The 21,609-nt window shown below is 43.9% G+C and overlaps 1 protein-coding gene across 1 annotated transcript in view; it reads left to right on the plus strand.

The window, feature by feature from the left end:
• Positions 1-21,609, plus strand: part of ZNHIT6 (zinc finger HIT-type containing 6) — a 65,986-nt gene that overhangs the window by 5,996 nt on the left and 38,381 nt on the right. Inside the window, exons 3-5 of the mRNA XM_082266633.1 lie at positions 523-629; positions 13,606-13,691; positions 16,875-16,978. Coding sequence (XP_082122759.1) covers positions 523-629; positions 13,606-13,691; positions 16,875-16,978 — 297 coding nt within the window. The remainder of the gene's footprint in view (positions 1-522; positions 630-13,605; positions 13,692-16,874; positions 16,979-21,609) is intronic.

Raw genomic sequence — 21,609 nt, forward strand, 5'->3', positions numbered from 1 at the left:
GGAAGTTGCCTAATAATTATGCACACCTGATATAGGGTGTTGATGTCATTAGACCACACCCCTTCTCATTACAGAGATGCACATCACCTAATATGCTTAATTGGTGGTAGGCTTTCGAGCCTATACAGCTTGGAGTAAGACAACATGCATAAAGAGGATGATGTGGTCAAAATACTCATTTGCCTAATAATTCTGCACTCCCTGTAAATCTGAGGTCCCTTCTGGCAGGCAGTACTGCTGCCAAATGCGACCCATTAAGTGCATTGGACCATGTTACAGCTGCCCGCCAACCACATGCAATGCACACGGTTGCGGCGTGGTAGTTTAATATCTTGATGGTTAAAGCAGGTGGTGAGGAATTGACATATTGGCTCCTCACTACTTGTTAAATCCCCTCTGGAAAGTGATCCACTGCAGATCACTTTTCAGAGGATCAACAGTATAGCTGCATGTGTAAATGAGCCCTGAATCATAAAGTTCCTTCCCCTGCACAACATTTGCTGATTATTTTCCTTCCCGCAGCCTACCCTGTGTGAAGAAACACAAAGTGGAGTCTGCATGCAATGGAGTCCGAGACAAGACTGCTTTTGTGCCCCTAAATAAATTCGGTGACATAGACCTGCTGAGCGGTGAGTGAAGACATGTATGCCTGGACTAAATGACTACAGGCCATCACAGTGCAGACAGAGGGGGGGGGGGCTTTATATTAGCCAGTCTGCATTTGTGGAGGAGGGGGGGGGGGTCTAGAGGCAACACTAAGAATATTTAAAGCTGAAGTCTAATCTGCTTATATTTTTCTTCCCCTAGAAAGTGTCCCCCTCTTCCCCCTTCCTCCCAGGATGCAATTCTCCTGCCTGAGCAGAAGATAACCAGGCTGGAACACTGCCACCTGATGGAGGGAGGAATGATCATTACACCACTCTGACAGTAGGCAACTTGGCAGTTTCTCTTTAAGCAGACCCAACCTCTTCCTCTGCATTTTAAATAAAATCCATCATAAGGGAAAAATGACAGCTGCCATTGGTCAGCTATTTTTGAAAACGCTATTTACCTGGCTGTCATGCTGACACTGGTGTTGACCACATATCTCTAAGTTGCTAAAAATTAACACATTTATATTGGAAAAATATTGGAGTAGAGGCTCATATAGAGTAAAACTTTATTAAAAATCAATATAAACACTCACATTTCCATGTGCTATACACAGCACTGATAAACAAATTGATATCACTACTAGGTATCGACCAATTATCGGCAAAGCCGATATATCGAGGGCCGATATGCACTTTCCCCGATATATCGTAATCGCCCACCAAGGTGGCTGATATTACGGAAAGTGTTGTACTGGAGTGATGCCTGCAGCTAGAGGCATCACTCTGGTACCGGCGTCCATAGCCAACGTCAGGTGACTTGTAATGACAGCGGCTGTCATTACAAGGAGCTGGAGGGGATGTCCCCCCCCCCCCCCCCCTCCCGCCTTCCGTGGCTCGCCCGGGTCTCCCGTCCCACCGGAAGACCTGGGCAACCATCCTGCATGGCCGCCGAAGACCGGATGAAATTTTTAAATGTATGAAAATATCGGCCAATACTGATTTGCAATGGCCAAAATATCGGTATCGGCAACGAAAAACCGATATCGGTCGATCACTAATCACTACCTCTATTTAGGGACAACCCCCCCATCTTGAAGATTAGTGAGTGCTTATCTCTTATGCCTGGAACACATGGCAATTTTCTTCCTTAAGCGGGCTGAACAAAAAAGAAAAAAGGGGCTCACAATACTAATTATGGGCTGTTAGTGCTATTGTGTTCTGACAGGGAGACCCCCCCCCCCACCCTCCAGCTGGAACGCATTGTGTTGGCACTGGCAGCCATTGGCTGAGAGCGCTGATCGGTTGCCATTTGGCTGATGGTGTTCCAGCATGCTCCTCCTGATAGAGGCTGGCCGCGAGATCGGCTTCTTTTCGGCAAGGACCTGTACACACAGGTCGAATGTCAGCCAGTTTTTACAGTATCGCCTGATTTCCATTCACTAAAACTGGTGCAACTGTGCATAGTAAACATTTTAGCTACTAACTTCAGAACACATAGCTAACAAAATTGTCAGGACTTTATTGGTACCTCAAAAAATGAATAACAAAATATAATTTTATTTGTTCATATATTAAGTGTTGGAGGTTTTTTGTTATAAAGTAGAAAAACAAGAAAACATTTACATGTAACAGCCTATTACAGATACATCTAGGTAACTCATACAACCATTGTATGACATAGTATTTGGCCCAACATCCTCAAAAGAAGCAAGGGTGATGGGCTGCTTGATAATTCTTTGACGCGTTTCAGGGGTCAACAGTCCGCTACATCAGGAAGACCAGCATTAACATTATGTTTTGAAATCCTAGAAAAAGTACATCAGACTCACACAATTATAGACAGAAGCTTATTGCATGAATACAGCCTCATTATCTTGCAACAGATGTCTATCATACCCTTTTGTGAGTTAATAGGTTAATTCTAAAGGGTAGATCCAAAGTGACTTCATTCAATAATTCAAGAAATAAAAGTATATCTAGAGGAATCAATGCAATTGGTATACTACAAAAGAAGGGGAGGAAGAATGAATACAATATGTATTTTTGTAAAGAAACCATATAATATTCATAACCAATAACCCAAAATAATGAATCTATGATAGTAAGCCTAGGCACCAAGGTATTCCCAACTACTCCCCAAATTATGAATACATAATATATGGTCCCAGGTACTCACTTTTGTGAGCTAGTGTGTGTATATATGTGTATATATTACAGTAGCTCACAAAAGTGAGTACACCCCTCACATTTTTGTAAATATTTTTATCTTTTTATGGGACAACACTGAAGAAATTATTGCTACAATGTAAAGTAGTGAGTGTACAGCTTGTATACACACGGGCGGGCCTTTCACACGGGTGCTCCGTATGTCCGCAAATCATCCTATTTTTTGCGGATGATTTGCGGACATAATGTAAGTCTATGGCATTGCGGATGTCAGCGGAATACCATCCGCTGACATCCGATTTTCTTCCTGTCAGTTCTGTTCCGTTTTTTTTTTTTTGAACTGAACAAAACCCTATTTCTCCTTTCATCCTTCCAGGACGGCCTACTATTGGGAGATTGTGGCTCCGCCTCACAGGAAATACAACTAATTTGCAGCTGTTTAAAAGGGTCCCACCCATCCTTAGCTCCAGTTCAGTTGTGTTTCCAACCTCACATCGGAACGTTTGTTTTTTTTTACTAACCTGAGGCAAATAGCTGGCCAAGACGGTACCCCTGGAAGGCAGCTTCGGTCGGCCTAATAGCAGGTTCCTCCCTAGCTGTGTCCTTGGAAAAAGGAGCTTTCAGGTCGCCAAACATACCAGGTAGTGCGGTTTGCCTCGTGGAGGTCCCTCATACCTGAAGTCCTGCTAGTCTCTGCAGGAAGTCTCCTCCATTCACTTCGCCGGCGGTAAGGATTTCGAATTTCCCGCCGAGCGGTGAGCCCCAAGCCTCGCTATGGAGACAGGAAGTTCCAGGCGGAAGGGGCGGAGCGGCTGACTCCCGGAAGAAACCCAGCATGGAGGAGACGCCGGATCGGAGCGAACTCTGTGATACCATGACTGACTCTCCGACTCCGAGAGGGCGAAAGCCCCAAAAAGAGACACAAGCAGCCGCAGTCCTCACAGGGGAGAAAGCGGCAACGCAGGTGGCGACAGGATCGGGTAAGTGATACCTATGGTGGCCCACTGCTGTCTATTAGGACAGGTATGCCATGCCATGCTTTTCCTGTATGTTGCCGTAGTGATAGGCAAGAAGATTATGTCGCTTCATGGTGTCCTCTCTTCTTGTTTTTTGCATGTGCTGTCACAGGTACACCACCGGCACAGGAAGCCCCTGCCAGGCCCCCATCCTCAACTAAAAAATGTGGGGAATGTGGGGTTAGGTTATCTAGGTCTTACACAAAGCCTTTATGCCAGACTTGCATTAACAAATTGGCAGGGCAGGACCTTATGAAAGATTTACTTAAATCTATGAGGGAAGAAATGGCAGCTGCTGTTCAATCCTTTAAGGCTTCAGCAGCCATCCCTCTAGTTCCAGCAATGGAAGGAGCAGACAATGCATCCTCCCAAGACGCTGAGGGGTCAATGGGACCCCCATCCCTCTGGGAAGACAATTTATCCATTCCCTCAACTCAGGTTAGGGAACAGGAAGATCCAGAAGAGGGTTCTAGTTGTCTAAAAGACTCTTCAAGTTCAGAGGAGGACTCTGAAGATAACAGCGAAGGGGAAAAAGTTAAAAATCTTTTTTCCTTGGAATATATGCAAAATCTTCTAAAAGTGGTATAGGACACTGAAGAGATTCCTATTCCAGCGAAAAAGTCTTCTTGCAAAGACAAAGTGTACAAAGGCTTGGGGAAAGCCCAGTACAGAACCATTCCCATTCACCAGTCATTAAAGGACATAATACTTCAGGAATGGAAGGTACCTACACATGCCTTTTCCAGACCAAAAAACTGGAAAAGAAGGTTTCCCTTTGAGCCTCAGGAATTAGAAGTTTTTACAAAAAACCCTAAACTTGATGCTCCCCTGGCACAGTTATCAAAAGGAACAGATTTGTCCTTTGAAAATGCCGGGCATATTACAGATCCAATGGATCGCAGGATTGAATCAGCATTAAGTAAAGCCTGGGATTCAAATGCATACAATACTACTATAGCCTTTGCTGATACCTGCATGGCCAGGAATACAGACTTTTGGCTTAAGGAATTATTAAAACGTGTCTGCAGTAGGGCAGGATCACAAGATTTGATAAATTCCTTAAACATGATTAGTAAAGCTGTGTCCTATCTAGCAGACGCAGCTGTGGAGTCATTAGCAGCATCTGCTAAAACAGCAGCATTGGTAAATTCTGCTAGAAGGGCGCTTTGGGTCAAAGCTTGGGAAGGTGATACAAACTCTAAAGTAAGACTTTGTGCCCTACCTTTTGAAGGTTCATTGCTTTTCGGTTCAGGACTTGATGATACCTTGTCCAGATCCGCAGAAAAGGGGAAAAAATTCCCCAACAAGAGAGGTTAAATCAGGAATATATTCCTTTCAAAACTTCCAAGGCAAAAATCAAAAAAGCCATTTAAGGCTAGGAAGAAAGGCTCTGGAAAAGGAAAACAAGGGGACAATTTGTTGTTCCTAAAACCTGGGCCAAAACCCAAAGAAACGAACTGACGTCAGAGTCAGTGTAGGGGGCAGACTAACCCATTTTGCTTCCCAATGGGAAAACATCTCTGCCAGTCCCTACTTTCTGCATCGGGAAGGGTACCAATTGGAGTTGGTCTCCCAAGTGGTACAAAAATCAACTATGGCTTGTCCCTTAAAAATAGAACAAAAGTTCTCCAGGGTGAACATGTTCATGGTCAGAAAAGATCTGTACCAAAATGTCTGTAGTGACAATATTGGATGTAAGAAATGCTTACCTACACATTACAATGTGCGGGAAACATCAAGCTTTTCTCAGGCAGCCCAGAGGTTCTCCTCCTCGCCTGTTAGCAGAGCCAAGGATCCTTATGAAAATTTGGGTCAAGGTAGTAGGGCCTCGGTACCTACTAGGCAAAAGGTGGGTCCCATCTCTGGACGAAATGGGGACTCAGCTAAAATCAGCAGATCTATGGGGAATCAGTCACCATCTCACCCAACAGGTAGAATGGGAACTGAACCCCACAATTGTCAAAAACCTGCTCCAATAAAATTGTCAAACAGGAGTGGACATGTTTGTCATGCAGAAGAGCCAAAAAGTAGAACAGTTCTTCCTTCTGATAGTACAGAAGGATATGCTGAACTTGAAGGCCCCAGTACCTCCTGGGCCTTTCAAGCAAACCTATGCCTTTCCACTACAAAAGTTAATATCAAGAGTTCTGCAGAGTCACAAATTATGGTCGCACAAAAAACGATGTGATTTGCAACCCTGGTGACAGTTCTTTTGAAAGTACTAGAACAGTCACTACAAGGAACTCTGGTTCACCCCAGATCAACTATCTGGATAGAGAACGACAGATATTAAAAGAAAAAGGATGCTCAGACAGAGTCATTGAGACCCTCCTTTCTAGTAGAAAGCCAGTAACTAGAAAAATTTATTCCAAAATCTGGAAAACTTTTTGTACTTGGCAGAGTCAGAAGAAGGATTCCTCTGCCTCAACCCCAAGGATCCTGGATTTTTTGCAGGATGGGGTAGATAAGGGAGTGGCAGTGAACACCCTTAAAGTACAGATAGCGGCACTTTCTGTTTTCTTAGACAAAAGGTTAGCCCAAGAACCTTTGATTAAAAGATTTCTGTTGGCTCGGAGTAGAGTATCTCCAATAAACAGAACTATTGTTCCGGCCTGGAACTTAACGCTTGTACGGAAAGGAAGGAAAAATCGGATGTCAGAGGTGTCATCCGCTGACATCCGCAAACCCCCATAGACTTACATTATGTCCGCATATCATCTGCAAACGGATGGGATGATATGCGGGCATATGGAGTGGATGACAGAAATGTCATCCGCTCCGTGGAAAAAAAAAGACCGCAGCGGAGCTCTCACACGGAGCGGCCGTGTGAAAGAGCCCTAACAGTGTAAATTTGCTGTCCCCTCAAAATAACTCAACACACAGCCATTAATGTTTAAACCGCTGTCAACAAAAGTGAGTACACCCCTAAGTGAAAATTTACAAATTGGACCCAATTAGCCATTTCCCCTCCCCGGTGTCATGTGACTCGGTGTTACAAGGTCTCAGGTGTCAATAGGGAGCAGGTGTGTTAAATTTGGTGTTATCGCTCTCACTCTTACTGGTCACTGGAAGTTCAACATGGCACCACATGGCAAAGAACTCTTTGGGGATCTCAAAAAAAGAATTGTTACTCTACATAAAGATGGCCTAGGCTATAAGAAGATTGCCAAGACCCTGAAACTGAGCTGCAGCACGGTGGCCAAGAGCATGCAGCAGTTTACCAGGACAGGTTCTACTCGGAACACACCTCGCCATGGTCGACCAAAGAAGTTGAGTAGACGAGCTCAGCGTCATATCCAGAGGTTGCCTTTGGGAAATAGGAGTGCTGACCGCATTGTTGAAGGGGTGTGTGGGGGTCAGCCTTTCAGTGCTCAGACAATACGCCATACACTGCATCAAATTGATCTGCATGGCTGTCGTCCCAGTAGGAAACCTCTTCTAAAGATGATGCACAAAAAAGCATGCAAACAGTTTGCTCAAGACAAGCAGACTATAGACATGGATTACTGGAACCATGTCCTGTGGTCTTATGAGACCAAGATAAACTTATTTGGTTCAGATGGTGTCAAGCGTGTGTGACGTCAACCAGGTGAGGAGTGCAAAGACAAGTGTGTCTTGCCTACAGTCAAGCATGGTGGTGGGAGTGTCATAGTCTGGGGCTGCCGGCACTAAGGAGGTACAGTTTGAGGGAACCATGAATGGCAACATGTACTGTGACATACTGAAGCAGAGCATGATCCCCTCCCTTCGGAGACTGGGCCGCAGGGCAGTATTCCAACATAACGACCCCAAACACCCCTCCAAGATGAACAGTGCCTTGCTAAAGAAGCTGAGGGTAAAGGGGATGGACTGGCCAAGCATGTCTCCAGACCTAAACCCTATTGAGCATCTATGGTGCATACTCAAATTGAAGGTGGAGTAGCGCAAGGTCTTTAACATCCACCAGCTCCGTGATGTCATCATGGAGGAGATGAAGAGGACTCCAGTGGCAACCTCTGAAGCTTTGTTGAATTCCATGCCCAAGTGGGTTAAGGCAGTGCTGGAAAATAATGGTGGCCACACAAAATATTGACACTTTGGGCCCAATTTGGACATTTTCACTTAGAGGTGTACTCACTTTGTGTGTGTGTGTGTGTGTGTATATGTGTGTGTGTGTGTGTGTGTATATGTGTGTGTGTATATATATATATATATATATATATATATATATATATATATAATCTATCCCCATCTCTCCAATTTGGTTGCCTGTAGCTGAGGAAGCCACCTGGCTTTCCTCTGTAGAATGAGACTGTCCTAATCCCTGCCTCGTATATTGGTATTTTATTATTATTATTATTATTATTATTATTATTATTATTATTATTATAATACAGGATTTATATAGCGCCAACAGTTTGCGCAGTGCTTTACAATGTGGGGGAAGACAATACAATTAAAAACAGGAGGAACTAGAGGGCCCTGCTCGTTAGAGCTTACAATCTAGAAGGGAGGGTCAAGTGAAACAAAAGGCAATAACCGTGGGGGATGGGCTGATGGAGAAAATGGAGGTATATTTGTTAAGTGTGGGTAGGACAGGCTTCTCTGAAAAGGAGGGTTTTCAGAGATCGTCTAAAAGCTAATAGAGTAGGAGATAATCGGACAGATAAGGGTAAGGAGTTCCATAGGATTGGAGAGGCTCTGGAAAAGTCCTGGAGGCGAGTATGGGAGGAGGTATGGACTCTAGCGCAAAGAATTTAACGAACTACATAGTTACATAGTTAGTGAGGTTGAAAAAAGACATCACTCCATCCAGTTCAACCTATGATGTGTGTGTGTTTGCTTTTAACCGTACATTGTATACCCCTGTATGTTGTGGTCTCTAAGGTGTCCATCTAATAGTCTTTTGAAACTATCGATGCTCCCTGCTGATACGACTGCTTGTGGAAGAGAATTCCACATCCTTACTGCTCTTACAGTGAAGAACCCCTTACGCATTTTAAGGTTAAACCGCCTTTCCTCTAGTTTTAGTGAATGGCCACGTGTCTTTTATTGTATCTCCTTTCTCTGAATAGTTTGTTCCTTATGCTAGGGTCGCCAGTACAGAATTTGTACATTGATATCATATCCCCCCTCAATCGTCTCTTCTCCAGAGAGAATAATTTCTGTGCTTGTAGTCTTTCCTCATAGCCGATGCCATCCATTCCCCTAATTATTTTTTTTTCCCTTCTCTGGACTCTCTCCAATTCCAGCACATCCTTCCTGAGGACCGGTGCCCAGAACTGGACAGCATACTCCAGCTGTGGCCGGACCAGAGTCTTGTAGAGCGGGAGAATAATCTCTTTATTTCTGGAGTGAATCCCTTTTTTATACATCCCAGTATTCTGTTGGCTTTGCTTGCAGCGGCTTGGCATTGCATGCCACTGCCAAGCCTGTTGTCTACCAGTACCCCCAAGTCTTTTTCCATCCTAGACTCACCCAGAGGTTCGCCCCCTAGTGAGTAGCTTGCTTTCGGGTTTCTGGCACCCAAGTGCATTACTTCACATTTTTCAACATTAAACCTCATCTGCCATTAGAGCTGCACGATTCTGGCCAAAATGAGAATCACGATTTTTTAGCTTGGAATAAAGATCACGATTCTCTGTGTAACAAAAAAAAATTGGGATAACTTTACTGTTACGTTTTTTTTTTTTTTTTTTTTTTTATTCATTAAAGTCTATTAATTGCGTTTGAAAGACTGCTGCGCAAATACAGTGTGACATAAAATATTACAACAATCACCATTTTTTTCTGTAGGGTCTCTGCTAAAAAAATATATAAAATGTTTGGGGTTTCTAAGTACTTTTCTAGCAAAAAAAAATGATTTTAACTTGCAAGCAACAAGTGTCAAAAAAAGGTCCAGTCTTTAAGAGGTTAAACTTCCTTTCTCCCTGGCAGAGGGAAGGAAAAGATACAATGTAATCATTTTTGTTTATAGTTACTGGGAGACTCAATGCTGATAGGCGTTTGCCGGGAGGCTTTTTTTTTTTTTTTTCCCCAAAGAATCGAGCATATTTCAGGTTTAGATCGTCAGGGGGGGGGGAATCGAGATCGCGATTTTCATACGATTAATCGTGCAGCTCTATCTGCAATGTAGTTGCCCACCCCGTTATTTTGTTCAGGTCCGCTTGTAAGGTTTCCACATTCTGCATAGAAGATATTGGCATGCTTAGTTTAGTATCATCCGCAAATACTGAGATTGTACTAGATATCCCCTCCTCTAGATCATTTATGAATAAATTAAACAGGATTGGTCCCAGGACAGAACCCTGGGGGACCCCACTTTCCACACCCGCCCAATCCGAGTTCTCCCCATTAATCACCACCCTCTGTACTCTCCCCTGGAGCCAGTTCTCTATCCAGGTACTCACCTTATGGTCCATACCTACCTTCCTTAGTTTGTACAGTAAGCGTTTGTGGGGAACGGTGTCAAAGGCCTTTGCAAAGTCCAGATACACCACATCCACAGGCTTTCCTTTATCTAGGTGGCAGCTCACTTCATCATATTAGGTTAATAGATTGGTTTGGCAAGAACGATTTTTCATGAATCCATGCTGATTACTACTAATAATACTGTTTTCATTACTAAAGTCTTGTATGTGGTCCCTTAACATCCCCTCCAAAATCTTGCAGACTACTGATGTTAGGCTGACCGGCCTATAGTTACCCGGGATACATCTCGGCACCTTTTTAAATATTGGTACCACGTTGGCTTTTTTCCAATCAGCTGGCACCATACCCGTCTGTAAACTATCCTTAAAGATCAAGAATAATGGTCTGGCAATCACCTGGCTGAGCTCTTTAAGAACCCTCGGGTGCAAGCCATCCGGTCCCGGTGATTTATTTATGTTAAGTTTCTCTAGTTTAGTTTAGTTTTAAGTCTATCTTCTGTTAGCCATGGCAGTATTTCCTGAGGTGTGTTGTTTAGTTCGGCCTTGCAAGCTGGATTCGTGTAGCCCCCCGATTCTTTTGTGAAGACTGAAGAGAAGAAATTATTTAACACTTCCGCCTTTTCTCTGTCCTCAGTGGCCATATTTCCTTTGTCATCTTTTATGGGGCCAATGTGTTCTGGCCTCGCTTTCTTACTGTTTATATACTTAAAGAATTTCTGGGGGTTCTTTTTACTCTCCTCCGCTATATGTTTCTCGTGTTCTATTTTAGCCGCCCTGATTTCGTTTTAACATTTCTTATTGCACTCTTTGTAATACTTAAATGCTGCCAATGACCCCTCAGTCTTGTACTTTTTGAAGGCCTTTTCTTTAGTACTAATATGCATTTTTATGTTGGAGTTTAGCCACCCAGGGTTTAGTTTTGCTCTTTTAAATGTATTTCCCTTTGGAATGCACTGGTCAATCCCCTTGTTAAGTATGCTCTTGAAGCACTCCCATTTTTCCTCCGTGTTCTTTGTTCCCAGGGTTCTATCCCAATTGATATTTTCTAGCAGCGAGCGCAGTTTTGGGAAATTGGCTCTTTTGAAATTCAGCGTCCTTATATTACCCCTCTGCTTTCTAGAACTGTAATTAATACTGAAACTTATTGACCTATGGTCACTGTTTCCTAAGTTGTCCTGTATTTCTATATCCGTGAGCAGGTCTGTATTGTTGGTAATCAGTAGGTCAAGTACCGCATTGTTTCTTGTCGGTGCATTCATCATCTGACCCATGAAATTGTCCTGCAAAACATTTAGGAACTGCCTAGCCTTGGCTGAGTGTGCGGTTCCTTCTGCCCAGTCTATATCAGGATAATTAAAGTCCCCCATTATAATGACATTTCCTATCCTTGCTGCCAATCCTATCTGTAAAATGAGGTCCGCCTCCTCCTCCCCCCCTCTGGTTGGGGGGCCTATAGCATACGCCCAATATTACCTTCCCCACCGTGCCTTCCCTTTGAAGCTCTACCCATAGGGATTCTGCGTCGTCCATAGCTCCATTATTAATATCATCCCTCATGTTTACCTGTACACTGTTCTTAATATACAGACATACCCCTCCCTACATGTGGGTTTTTATATTTCCAGGTTCCATGTCTGCCAATGGGGGACATAATGTCCCCATTCTTATGGGCAGATACATGGTCAGATATACGCTGCCAAAAATGGCGCTTGGTTTTTCCCACAGTCGCTACCGCCTTCGCATGTCATTGGATCAGGGCTTGACAATTTTTTTTTTTTTTTTATGACCTAGTCTGTCGGACATGTATATGTATAGTGTGGTCCCCTCAGCTCCATAGTGTGTACAGAGGAATCCTCAAGAAGTGTGGCACTCTTCCACCTTCCTCACATACATCCAGAAAATAGCCTGGTCTGTTCCTCCACACCCAGCCAGTAAAAGGTAAACTGCACCTCAACTACTTGTAGGTGGTGCACTACAAGTGGGCTCGGTCCACACTCCCACCTCCCCCAGGGGCTGAGGATGCAGTGACATCCAGGCAGACTGGCTGGAGCAGTGGGACAGGGAGTGGCTGACACATGGAAATCTGTGCAGAGCCCATGCCCGGTGCACCATTCCCCCGCCTCGCACACACTGCTCAGCTGCTGATCTGCCACCCTTACCCGATGTCAGATAGATGTGTGCTGGCTGACTGAAGGTGAGCAGTGCATCCTATGGAGGCGGCTGGTTCTGATTTATTAGAATGCCTCTTGTTCATATACTCAGAGGTACGGATAGGAGCCACAGGGATTTCAAATCCCTGGATCAGTGAAGTAGTGTCCCGATGCCTGACAGCGGACGGCTGACAAAATCCCAGGCACCTGGACTCCATTTCTAGTCCCCATGGTAACCTGGCATCTAGGATTTGTTGAGCACTGTATTAGATGGATAATATAAATTGGCAGTATAAACCACCACATCTATAAGTACAAAAAAAAATTACATTCATTTTGTCCTCTCATTCTATCGAAGTGGCTCAATTTGCTCAATCTGCTAGAATCAATTTGGTTGTATTAGGCTTATTTGAGTCTTCTAAGGCCCCTTTCACACGGATCCGTTTTGTCGACCAAGTTGTTCTGCTCAGTGGGGGTAATCAATCCGGGGATGACAGCTCCGTCTCAGCTCTGTGTGCGGAGACAGATCTGTCAGATCCCTGCTATCATCTATGGGGGAATCGGAAGAGATCAGACCGCCTGTCCGTTCTTATCCGATCTGATCCGCTCTGCTGGATGGATGGAAAATATGGTTTCCATCCGTCAGGATTTTACGGACAGGATCGGATAGCAGCGGGTGTCAGCGGACATTTCTCAGATGACATCCGCTGCCCCATAGGGATGCATGGAGGGTCCGATCAGGTCCGCTAAAAAACTGACAGGCGGATCTGATCGGATCGTTCGAGTGAATGGGGCCTTTGATTTGTTCACTTAAGGTCTGACGACAAAACCTGGGAGCTAATTGGTTACTATGCACAGCTGCACCAGATTCTGTGTGCTCCAGTTTTGGTTAATCTCCCCCAAAACACTAGAAGCGTTGGGCTATACACTTAAAGCAGGTAACAATACCTACATGCAGAAGAGATGTAGTATTCCATTTCTACATTAAAAATCCCACCAGTTCACCCCTCCTGAGGGGTACAAAATGAGTAAAACGAAATATGTCCACAAAAATCCACACCTACATAACAGAAACAAATGCAAAATTCACCAAAGCAAGCATTTACTATTCAGTGAAAATCACTCCGGTCATAATTACATAAGACAGAATGGAAAGCTGCCAGAGTCCGGTTAGAAAGCCCTTTTGGATGGATGACTGATGTAAGGGGACTATAAACTGTGCCATATGTATCTCCTGTACTGTAAGGCCCTGTTTTCTTTCATGCATCAGATTATCGTTTCCTGGAAGATGCCGGAAGAGTGTCGGATCGCTCCTCAAGAGATTCAACGTTGCCTCGAAAAACAACTAATAAATACGTACGTACATTGTGGGAGTAATCAACAGCATTTATCCCTTTTCACTGCAGGGCCGCTTTTGGTGGATTTTTTTTTTTTTTGCACACGTTTAAAAAGACACCCTGAAGAATAAAATAGTGGTATTTTGAAATTTTTTATGCCACATGATATTAGCGCAATGATTTAGCAAGCCCAAGTTTTCAGTTTAAATAAAATAAATACTTGGCCCATTCACACTAGGTGCAATAGGATTGCATTGGGCGGCTATTCCAGCTGAAGACAAGGCAAAATGTTACCTAACCAATTCATACCACTGTGTTGCAGTGGGGTGCATTGGAAAAAAGTATGGCCTCAAAATTGCATGCGTCTGTGAGATGACAAACTTCAGTACCCAAAATTTTTCAAAGGCGAATCTTAAAAACCCCTACAGGTCATCGTTTTAGAGTTACCCGTAAAAAATAACCCTGGAATTATTGCTTTGACTCCGGCATATGCAGCAATGTGTACCATGTAATGCAATCAATGTTTTTGTATGTATGGGCCCCCAATATGTGTGTTTTCATGTACATAGTAGTGGGATGGCTCGACTTTTTTTTTTTTTTTTTTTTTTTTGTGGAGGGTTTAAGTTCTTACATAATTACAATGCTGTGTTCAAAAAAGACACTAGTCCATCTAGTTCAACCAACAGGAAAAAGGGCTTTGGTGTAAGCTTTTATTTTTTTTCAAATTTTTATTTTTTTTTTCACATAATTTTTCTTTCGTTCATTGACAGACCCTGCTCCTGATCTTCATACTCATTGGATTATACTGCCCCCCCTACAGGAGTAGGACACTAGGCAGAAAAATAATCTGGCTAGGCCTATGTTCAGTCCCAGGGGGGTATACTCCCTCTCTCTGCTATAGGTAATTTTTCTGCCGAGTAGGGGCCTAGTTCCTTGCTGGGATCTCTGGTCCTGGCAAAATTGTTTTAGATATAAATTTTTCTCCTGTGAGATCTACAATCAACTGCCGGACTTGGCGATGGGCTGGATAATGTAGATCCAGTGGTCACCCCAGTCTGGCCAGCGAGTGTGCGCAGACCTCGGCTCCAAGCTGTCCTGCGAGTTAAACGCCTCGCAAGGTCCCATATGACCTGGCCATGGTCTGAGTTTCAGCGTTCCTCCTGGCCAACAGCCCCCCCCCCCCCCCCCATTTCGATGGAGAGGAGGATCTGTCTTGAGCAATGCCCGCCTGGTTCTTGGTATGGGTAGTAGCTGTCCCCCCTCTTCCTCTGGAGGGTTTTGGGGTGGACGTGGACCCCCTCTATGGGAAGGTCTGACCCCCGGGTTCTCCTCCTTCCTGGCACCCCCCCCTTATCTGTGCGGAGGGTTGTACCTGGTGGCGGCTCCTGCCGTTCTGCCTTGTGCCTGTCCTGTGGCTAGGGAAGCCTCGTGGTGCCACACGGGGCCGCCATTTTCTTGAAGCCCATAGACTACAATGCAAGGCGGCCATTTTGCGGTGCTTTACCTTTGAAAACAGCTGCAGCCTTGAGAGTGGAGCCCGATGGTGGCGTTTTCGGCAATGGGAGCCCCTCCTCAGCCCCTAGTGCTGACTCTGGATAATTTTCACTTCCTGATCGCATACGTGTAGTGCAGATCTCTTGATAGCTAGCGGCGCCTGGTTCTGTGGATGGTGAGTCTGGTGGGCTCCTCTCCCTCTGCTGAGGGTCAATTGATGGCTTGTAGCTGGCTACCAGGTGGCATTGTTGGGGCATGCTCCTAATGAAATGACAGATGGTGTCCTGGGATATTTCCTCCCAGATCTGGTCCAGGGCATTGCTAAGCTCCTGAACAGACTGAGGTGCAACCTGGCGGTGTCAGGTGGACTGAAACCTAATATCCCAGAGGGGTTTTATTGGATTTAGGTCAGGCGAGCGTGGGGGCCATTCAATTGTATCAATTCCTTCATCCTCCAGGAACTGGTTGCATACTCTCGCCAGGCCTTGGGCATAGTCATGCACCAGGAGGAACTCAGGACCCACTGCACCAGCGTAGGATTTCATCCCAATACCCAATGGCAGTCAGGGTGCCATTGTCTAGCATGTAGAGGTCTGTGCGTCACTCCATGGATATGCCTCCCAAACCATCACTGACCCACCACCAAAATGGTCATGCTGAACGATGTGACTGGCAGCATAATGTTTTGCATGGCTTCTCCAGACCCTTTTATGTCTGTCACATGTGCTCAGGGTGAACCTGCTCTCATCTAGAAAAAGCTCAGGGCACCAGTGGCAAACCTGCCAATTCCGGTGTTCAATCGCAAAGGCCAATTGAGCTCCACGGTGCCAGGACGTAAGCACAAGGTCCACTAGAGGGCGTCGGACCCTCAGGCCACCCTCCATGAAGTCTTTCTGATTGTTTGGTCAGAGACATTTACACCAGTGGCCTGCTGGAGGTCATTTTTGAAGGGCTCTGGCAGTGTTCATCCTGTTCCTCCTTGCACAAAGGAGCAGATACCGGTCCTGCTGATGGGGTCTCCTAGAATAACTGCCGTCTCCTGGAATCTCCTCCATGCTCTTGAGACTGTGGTGGGAAACCGAAAGCCTTCTGGCAATGGCACGTATAAATGTGCCACCCTGGAGGATTTCGACTGCCTGTGCAACCACTATAGGATCCATGTATCGCCTCATGCTACTGGTAGTGACACTGACCCTAGCCAAATGCAAAACTAGTGAAAAACAGCCAGAAAAGAGGAGTAGGGGAAACAAAATGTCAGTGGCCTCCACCTGTAAAACCATTCCTGTTTTGGAGGTTGTCTCGTTGTTGCCCATCTAGTGCACCTGTTAATTTCATGAACACCAAAGCAGCTGAAACTGATTAACAACCCCCTCTATTTAACTGACCAGATCAATATCCCAGGAGTTTAATTGACTTGATGCTGTACTCTGATTAAAAAGTGTTCCCTTAATTTTTTTTGTGTGTCTTATCTATTTTATCAATCAAATCTATTTTATCTAATCTATCTATATCCTGGAATCCGTATCCATATTGAGTAACCTTTTTTTTTAACCTGAACTCATGCAGGGCTTTTGCATACTTTACCTTTAAGCACTCAATGTGGGATTGTTGAAATGTTTTTCCGTACAGCTGTCCTGGTTTTGTGGTTACAGTCCTTTGCAAACTTTGCTTCTGTGCTAAAAAAGAAATGTTGTTTCCCTTTCTTTAGTTGAACTTCTTAAAGAATAGAGCTCGGAAACATGACATCGATCTGAAAATTCTTCCAATTGGATTTTCCAAAAGAAGAGCAAATTCTACATTTTATAACAAAAAGTAAGTTTTTGTTTTGCAAGCTGACACTTTGACATTGTCTGGTTCTACTTGTGATGACCTGTATGCTGCAAGCCAGTAATCCTCATCTGTAAGTCTGTGACGTAGAACTCGGCGTGTGGGGTTTTCCATGTACACATGCTTGTTTCAGGTGCGTTCCCCTAGATAGTGATACACGGATAGGGGTCATGGCCAAGCACTTTTGTCCTGAGCAGATCCCTGAAAATGTGATTCACTTCAGTGCTGTCCATAGTCCTTGGATCGTAGTGCTTAGGAAATTTTGTGAATGTTATATGATCCTCTGTCCACCCCTAAGCCACATTTACATGGCTGTTTACTTGCAGTCACTGGGTGCCAGCGGAAAAAAAATCAGCAGATTCTTGCAGCTGTTAGCCTGCTATTAGTTTAAAGTGGCCGGCACTGTTGACATGAAGCCACACACAGTGAGGTTCGCTGCGGTTATGGATGGTTGTCCGAGCCTGGACGCAGGCCGCAAGTAGCCAGCTGTGTGAAAGAGGCCTTAAAGGGTAACTCCACTTTTGTGGGGGGGGGGAGCAAATAAACAAAAAACAATATAGCGTAGAGCGACACAAATCATATTGTAATTGAATGTTAATAAAAATGACCTTTCCTTTTTAATCTGCAGCTGTTGTCATTTTCTGAAATTGCAAAGCAATATGGCTGCCTGAAGCTGTTCTGTACACAGAATGTATATTGACCACACCCCAGAAACATAATTTCCTGCTTGTGTGATTGGCTCACCAATATTCCCAGAAGTTTGCCTAAGATGCAAGTCAGATTTCTGGCATCCCCTGCAACAAAAATGTCATTTTTGGAGTTACTCTCAATAGGAACACGTCTAAAGGGATGCAGGCCCAGCAGATTTCCTCATTAGAGCCCTGCAGCTGACAGATAATTATGAAACCACTCCCATTAGACCCACTCAGCACAGAGGAACAAACAATGATTTCTTCAGAATAACAAAAGGTCAGAATCTGCAACAAAGTTTGTTTAAAATCCTTGTAATCTACAGGGGAATGTTTTTTTTTTTCTCAATAAAAGTAGAGTTACGCTTTAAGCGGAGCTCCAGGAAAACTAAAAAAACATTGCAGTGCAAAGGAGGACAACTGCTCATTTCTGTCTAGGATGGCCTTGTGCAACAGTTTTATTCACCTGACCCTCCACATCCGTAGGCTCCTCTGAGCTGCTAGACAGGTCTAAGGCCCTTCTGTTGGCATCAAGAACAATGCAGTGCCCATAGCCCTGCTTTGGACTTTAGGGTGTTGATGGACAGTCCACTGCTTGAGCGTAGGGGAGAACCATCTACTGGGGTAGTAGAGAATCGGGTAAGTAAAACTGCTTTCAAGTGCACTAGACAGAAATCCGCAGATAACCATTGCAAATTGGGTGCAGCTCCACTGCAAGGAAGGGCTTTTAGTTGCACCAGAGTTGGGCTTTAAAGGGAAACTGAAGATTTTAGTTTGGTTGTATTTTTAAATTGTTCTAGAAGTATCTATAGGCTGCTTCTGAAGACATATGATAAAGGATGAGTCCCTGCTGATGGGTCACCCACTTGTGTTTGTAAATTACTTTATTCATCAAAGAAGCAAAGTGAGAGCCTGGAAACTGTAATTGCCTAATAAGAACATTTTGTTAACGTTCATTCTTTTAGTCTTGGCATTCTTGTAGTGTGACTGGGATGTAATGGAAACGGTAAATGCAAGGCAAGGAGCTTAGTACTCCATTAAAATACATTTGTTCAAAAAGATGGAGCAGATTTCAACGTTTTATTTCAAACAAACTGTAAAGTATAGAAGCACATTCCGCACATCACTGGATAGGTTCAACGTTTTATGGTCCTTAAGGTTGTATGCTCTCAACATGAGCACATGTTTGCATATGTTGAGCGGCAAACATCAAAACGGTAGATCATTTCTTGGCACACACTAATCAACTGGTCGCTAGTTATTGAAATCACAGCTCCAACTATTTGAGGTCTCAGATCGTGAATAGTAGTGGGTATAGGTAGGTCAAACACCCTTTCTTTTATGTATCCCCCACAATTATTTTGGGTGGGGGGGGGGGTCTGGTTACCTGGGCGACTACAGGTGATAAACAAGATCTTGTTGTCCACCTCTTCCAACCCATCGTCCTGAAATGGTGTTATTCAGATAACACTGGACCTCCAAGCGGAAGTGATGTGGGGCACCATCTTGCGTAAAAATTAAGTCGTTCAAATCTTCTTGAAGTTGGGGAAACCACCAGTTTTGTGGCATGTCCAGATATGAAAATTCTCTGTTTGCTCAGCAAAAAAGAAAGGTGGATAAACTTTGCGTACAGAAATGGTGCAAAACACATTCAGCTCCAGCGAGTCTTTGATTTTCGAGGACTACGCAGGGATTTTCAGAGAACATGAAGTGTTCTTTGAATGGTGTCTGTCCCAAACGAGCAACCTCCTGCATTCAGTAGGCAGCAGAGCAATTGGCACCAGAAGCTGGTGGGATACATGTATTAGCGGTGTCTACTACTGTGGTTTCCAGCTTCTACTGGGTTCCTGGAGGTGTGACACATACATACTTATATTGGTCCAAGCTGAATCATGAAATTCCTGGAAATCCTTTTTTTTTTTTTTTTTTTTTCTCTTTAGGTTTGCATGTTTCACTTTTATATTGACATAAAGTGCAGCAACATAATATCAGAAAGTGTTGATTGTCTTTGGTGTGAATTAGAGTATTCGACACATCTGTGGCCCAGAAAGTTTAAGTCTAAAGCCGGTTTTGGCCACTGGGTGTCTCTCTAAGCATTAGAACAGCCAAGAAAAAGCCATTTTATTGAAATAACTTTAGTTTTGGTATTTCTTGCCTCCAAAAAAAACCACTGCACGAGTAATCTAAAAATGACTACCTAAGGGAGCAAGGACATTATTCTTAATCCTTAAATAATCTTAAAAGCCTTTTTTTAAAAGCATGCCACATTTGTTACTATTTTTTTTTTCCCTAATTTCGCCTAGCAGTTTAGCTCTTTTGAGGCACTATATCAGTTAAAGCATATCTAAACCCAAAAGCAAAAATGTCCTCTATGGCAGCTTATCAGTCTTCCTAAATAAGGTGGTTACATTAGTTTTCTTCTTTTTTGGCTTTTCCCCCTTTATTTTCACCTAATAATCCTGAAAATAACAAATTTCCTGTCCCTGGGTCACTATGCTTACTCACTCCACTGTATCTTTGGAGGGAGCCATAATTGTCATCCAGGCTGGAGTTGAAACATGTCTTCCTGTCTTCATCTCTATTACAAGATTTCTTTTTTTTTTTTTTTTTATTAAGAAAAGCGGGTGAACATTTTTCATCTGAGGAACGATCGTACGATTTTCTGATAGTATGTACACAACTTTCGACAGCCGATTCCGACCTTCCGAACGAAATTTTCCAAAGGAACAAGCTCCCAAATTTTTCTCGTACGGGAACAGAATGAATAATTTTTTTCATTTAATATGCATGATTTTCGTACGAGAAATCTCAGATACAAAAGACCGCGCATGATCAGAAACCACAAATAACAAAAAAAAGCCTTTTGTCATACGAGAATTTTCATACAGGAAAACCGGCCGATTGTTTGCCCAATTTTCTCAGTGTGTGCAGGGCTTAAGGGTGGGGGATTAGTAATTTACTAAAGAAAGATAACATTGTTTTATGCTTTCCGTTTAGCTCACAGGAAGTAACAAGGACAAGATCTGGCAGGATCAACAGATGTTTTCTGTAGTTGTTGAAAAATATTAACAAATGCAGTTACTACATCCAATGGCTGTTATGCTGCAATATATTACATTTTTATCCCTGGGTTAAGATATCCTTTAATACAGTTGTATGTGCTTGTGTCCTCCCCAATGTTTAGTAATTCTTGGCTGCTGCAATGAAGGAGTACTAAGATTTACCCATATGAAGCGCCATACAGCAGCTCATGCGTGTCTGTGCTGGAGTGGGCTGCTGGTAGCAAAAGTGGGTAATGCATCAGCACCCACAAACCATAAGACAGCAGTCTTTGTCTTTAAGTTATTCTCCGAAACATGCATGGTTCCATGAGATGAGCATGCTTGTTTGTATTTTGCAGAAACCCTTGGCCTTATCTTGAGCAGAAATATAGCAACCAGCATATAAAAATAAATCCTAGGCAATGGAATGGTCCCCCAAGGTCATTTGGCCCAGGGGTGACCACTGCATTAACGTACAGTAATTTCCCAGTATGTTAACTGTGAGTATGTTAAACGAGGGGCGCGTCCACATATAAACATACAGCTGTCACACAGTAAACCGCAGTGGTTTACTATGCTGTAGCTGCCAGCCACTGATAGGGGATGGTGTGGTGCGTTTTGACAGCTTTGATGCATTACACAGCTTCCTCCCCCCACACACTTAACTGAATTTGAAGTGCACCTAAGTGACACTTCATGTTACTGTACAGCAGCATTGTGCTCTGCGTTGCCCTGCAGTGACGTGATTCTGTCCAGTGCACTGCAATAAAATCTAGCATGTCTGCATTTTATGGCAGATCAGTACAGCACGGCTTCGGGGCTGCATTGAAGTGTGACTAGGACACGCAAAAAATTAGTTTTCTGTGTGTACTAGTGGTGACTGGGA

The sequence above is a fragment of the Pelophylax lessonae genome, assembly GCF_965119305.1.
Source record: "Pelophylax lessonae genome assembly, chromosome: 8".
In the NCBI taxonomy this organism is placed as follows: domain Eukaryota; kingdom Metazoa; phylum Chordata; class Amphibia; order Anura; family Ranidae; genus Pelophylax; species Pelophylax lessonae.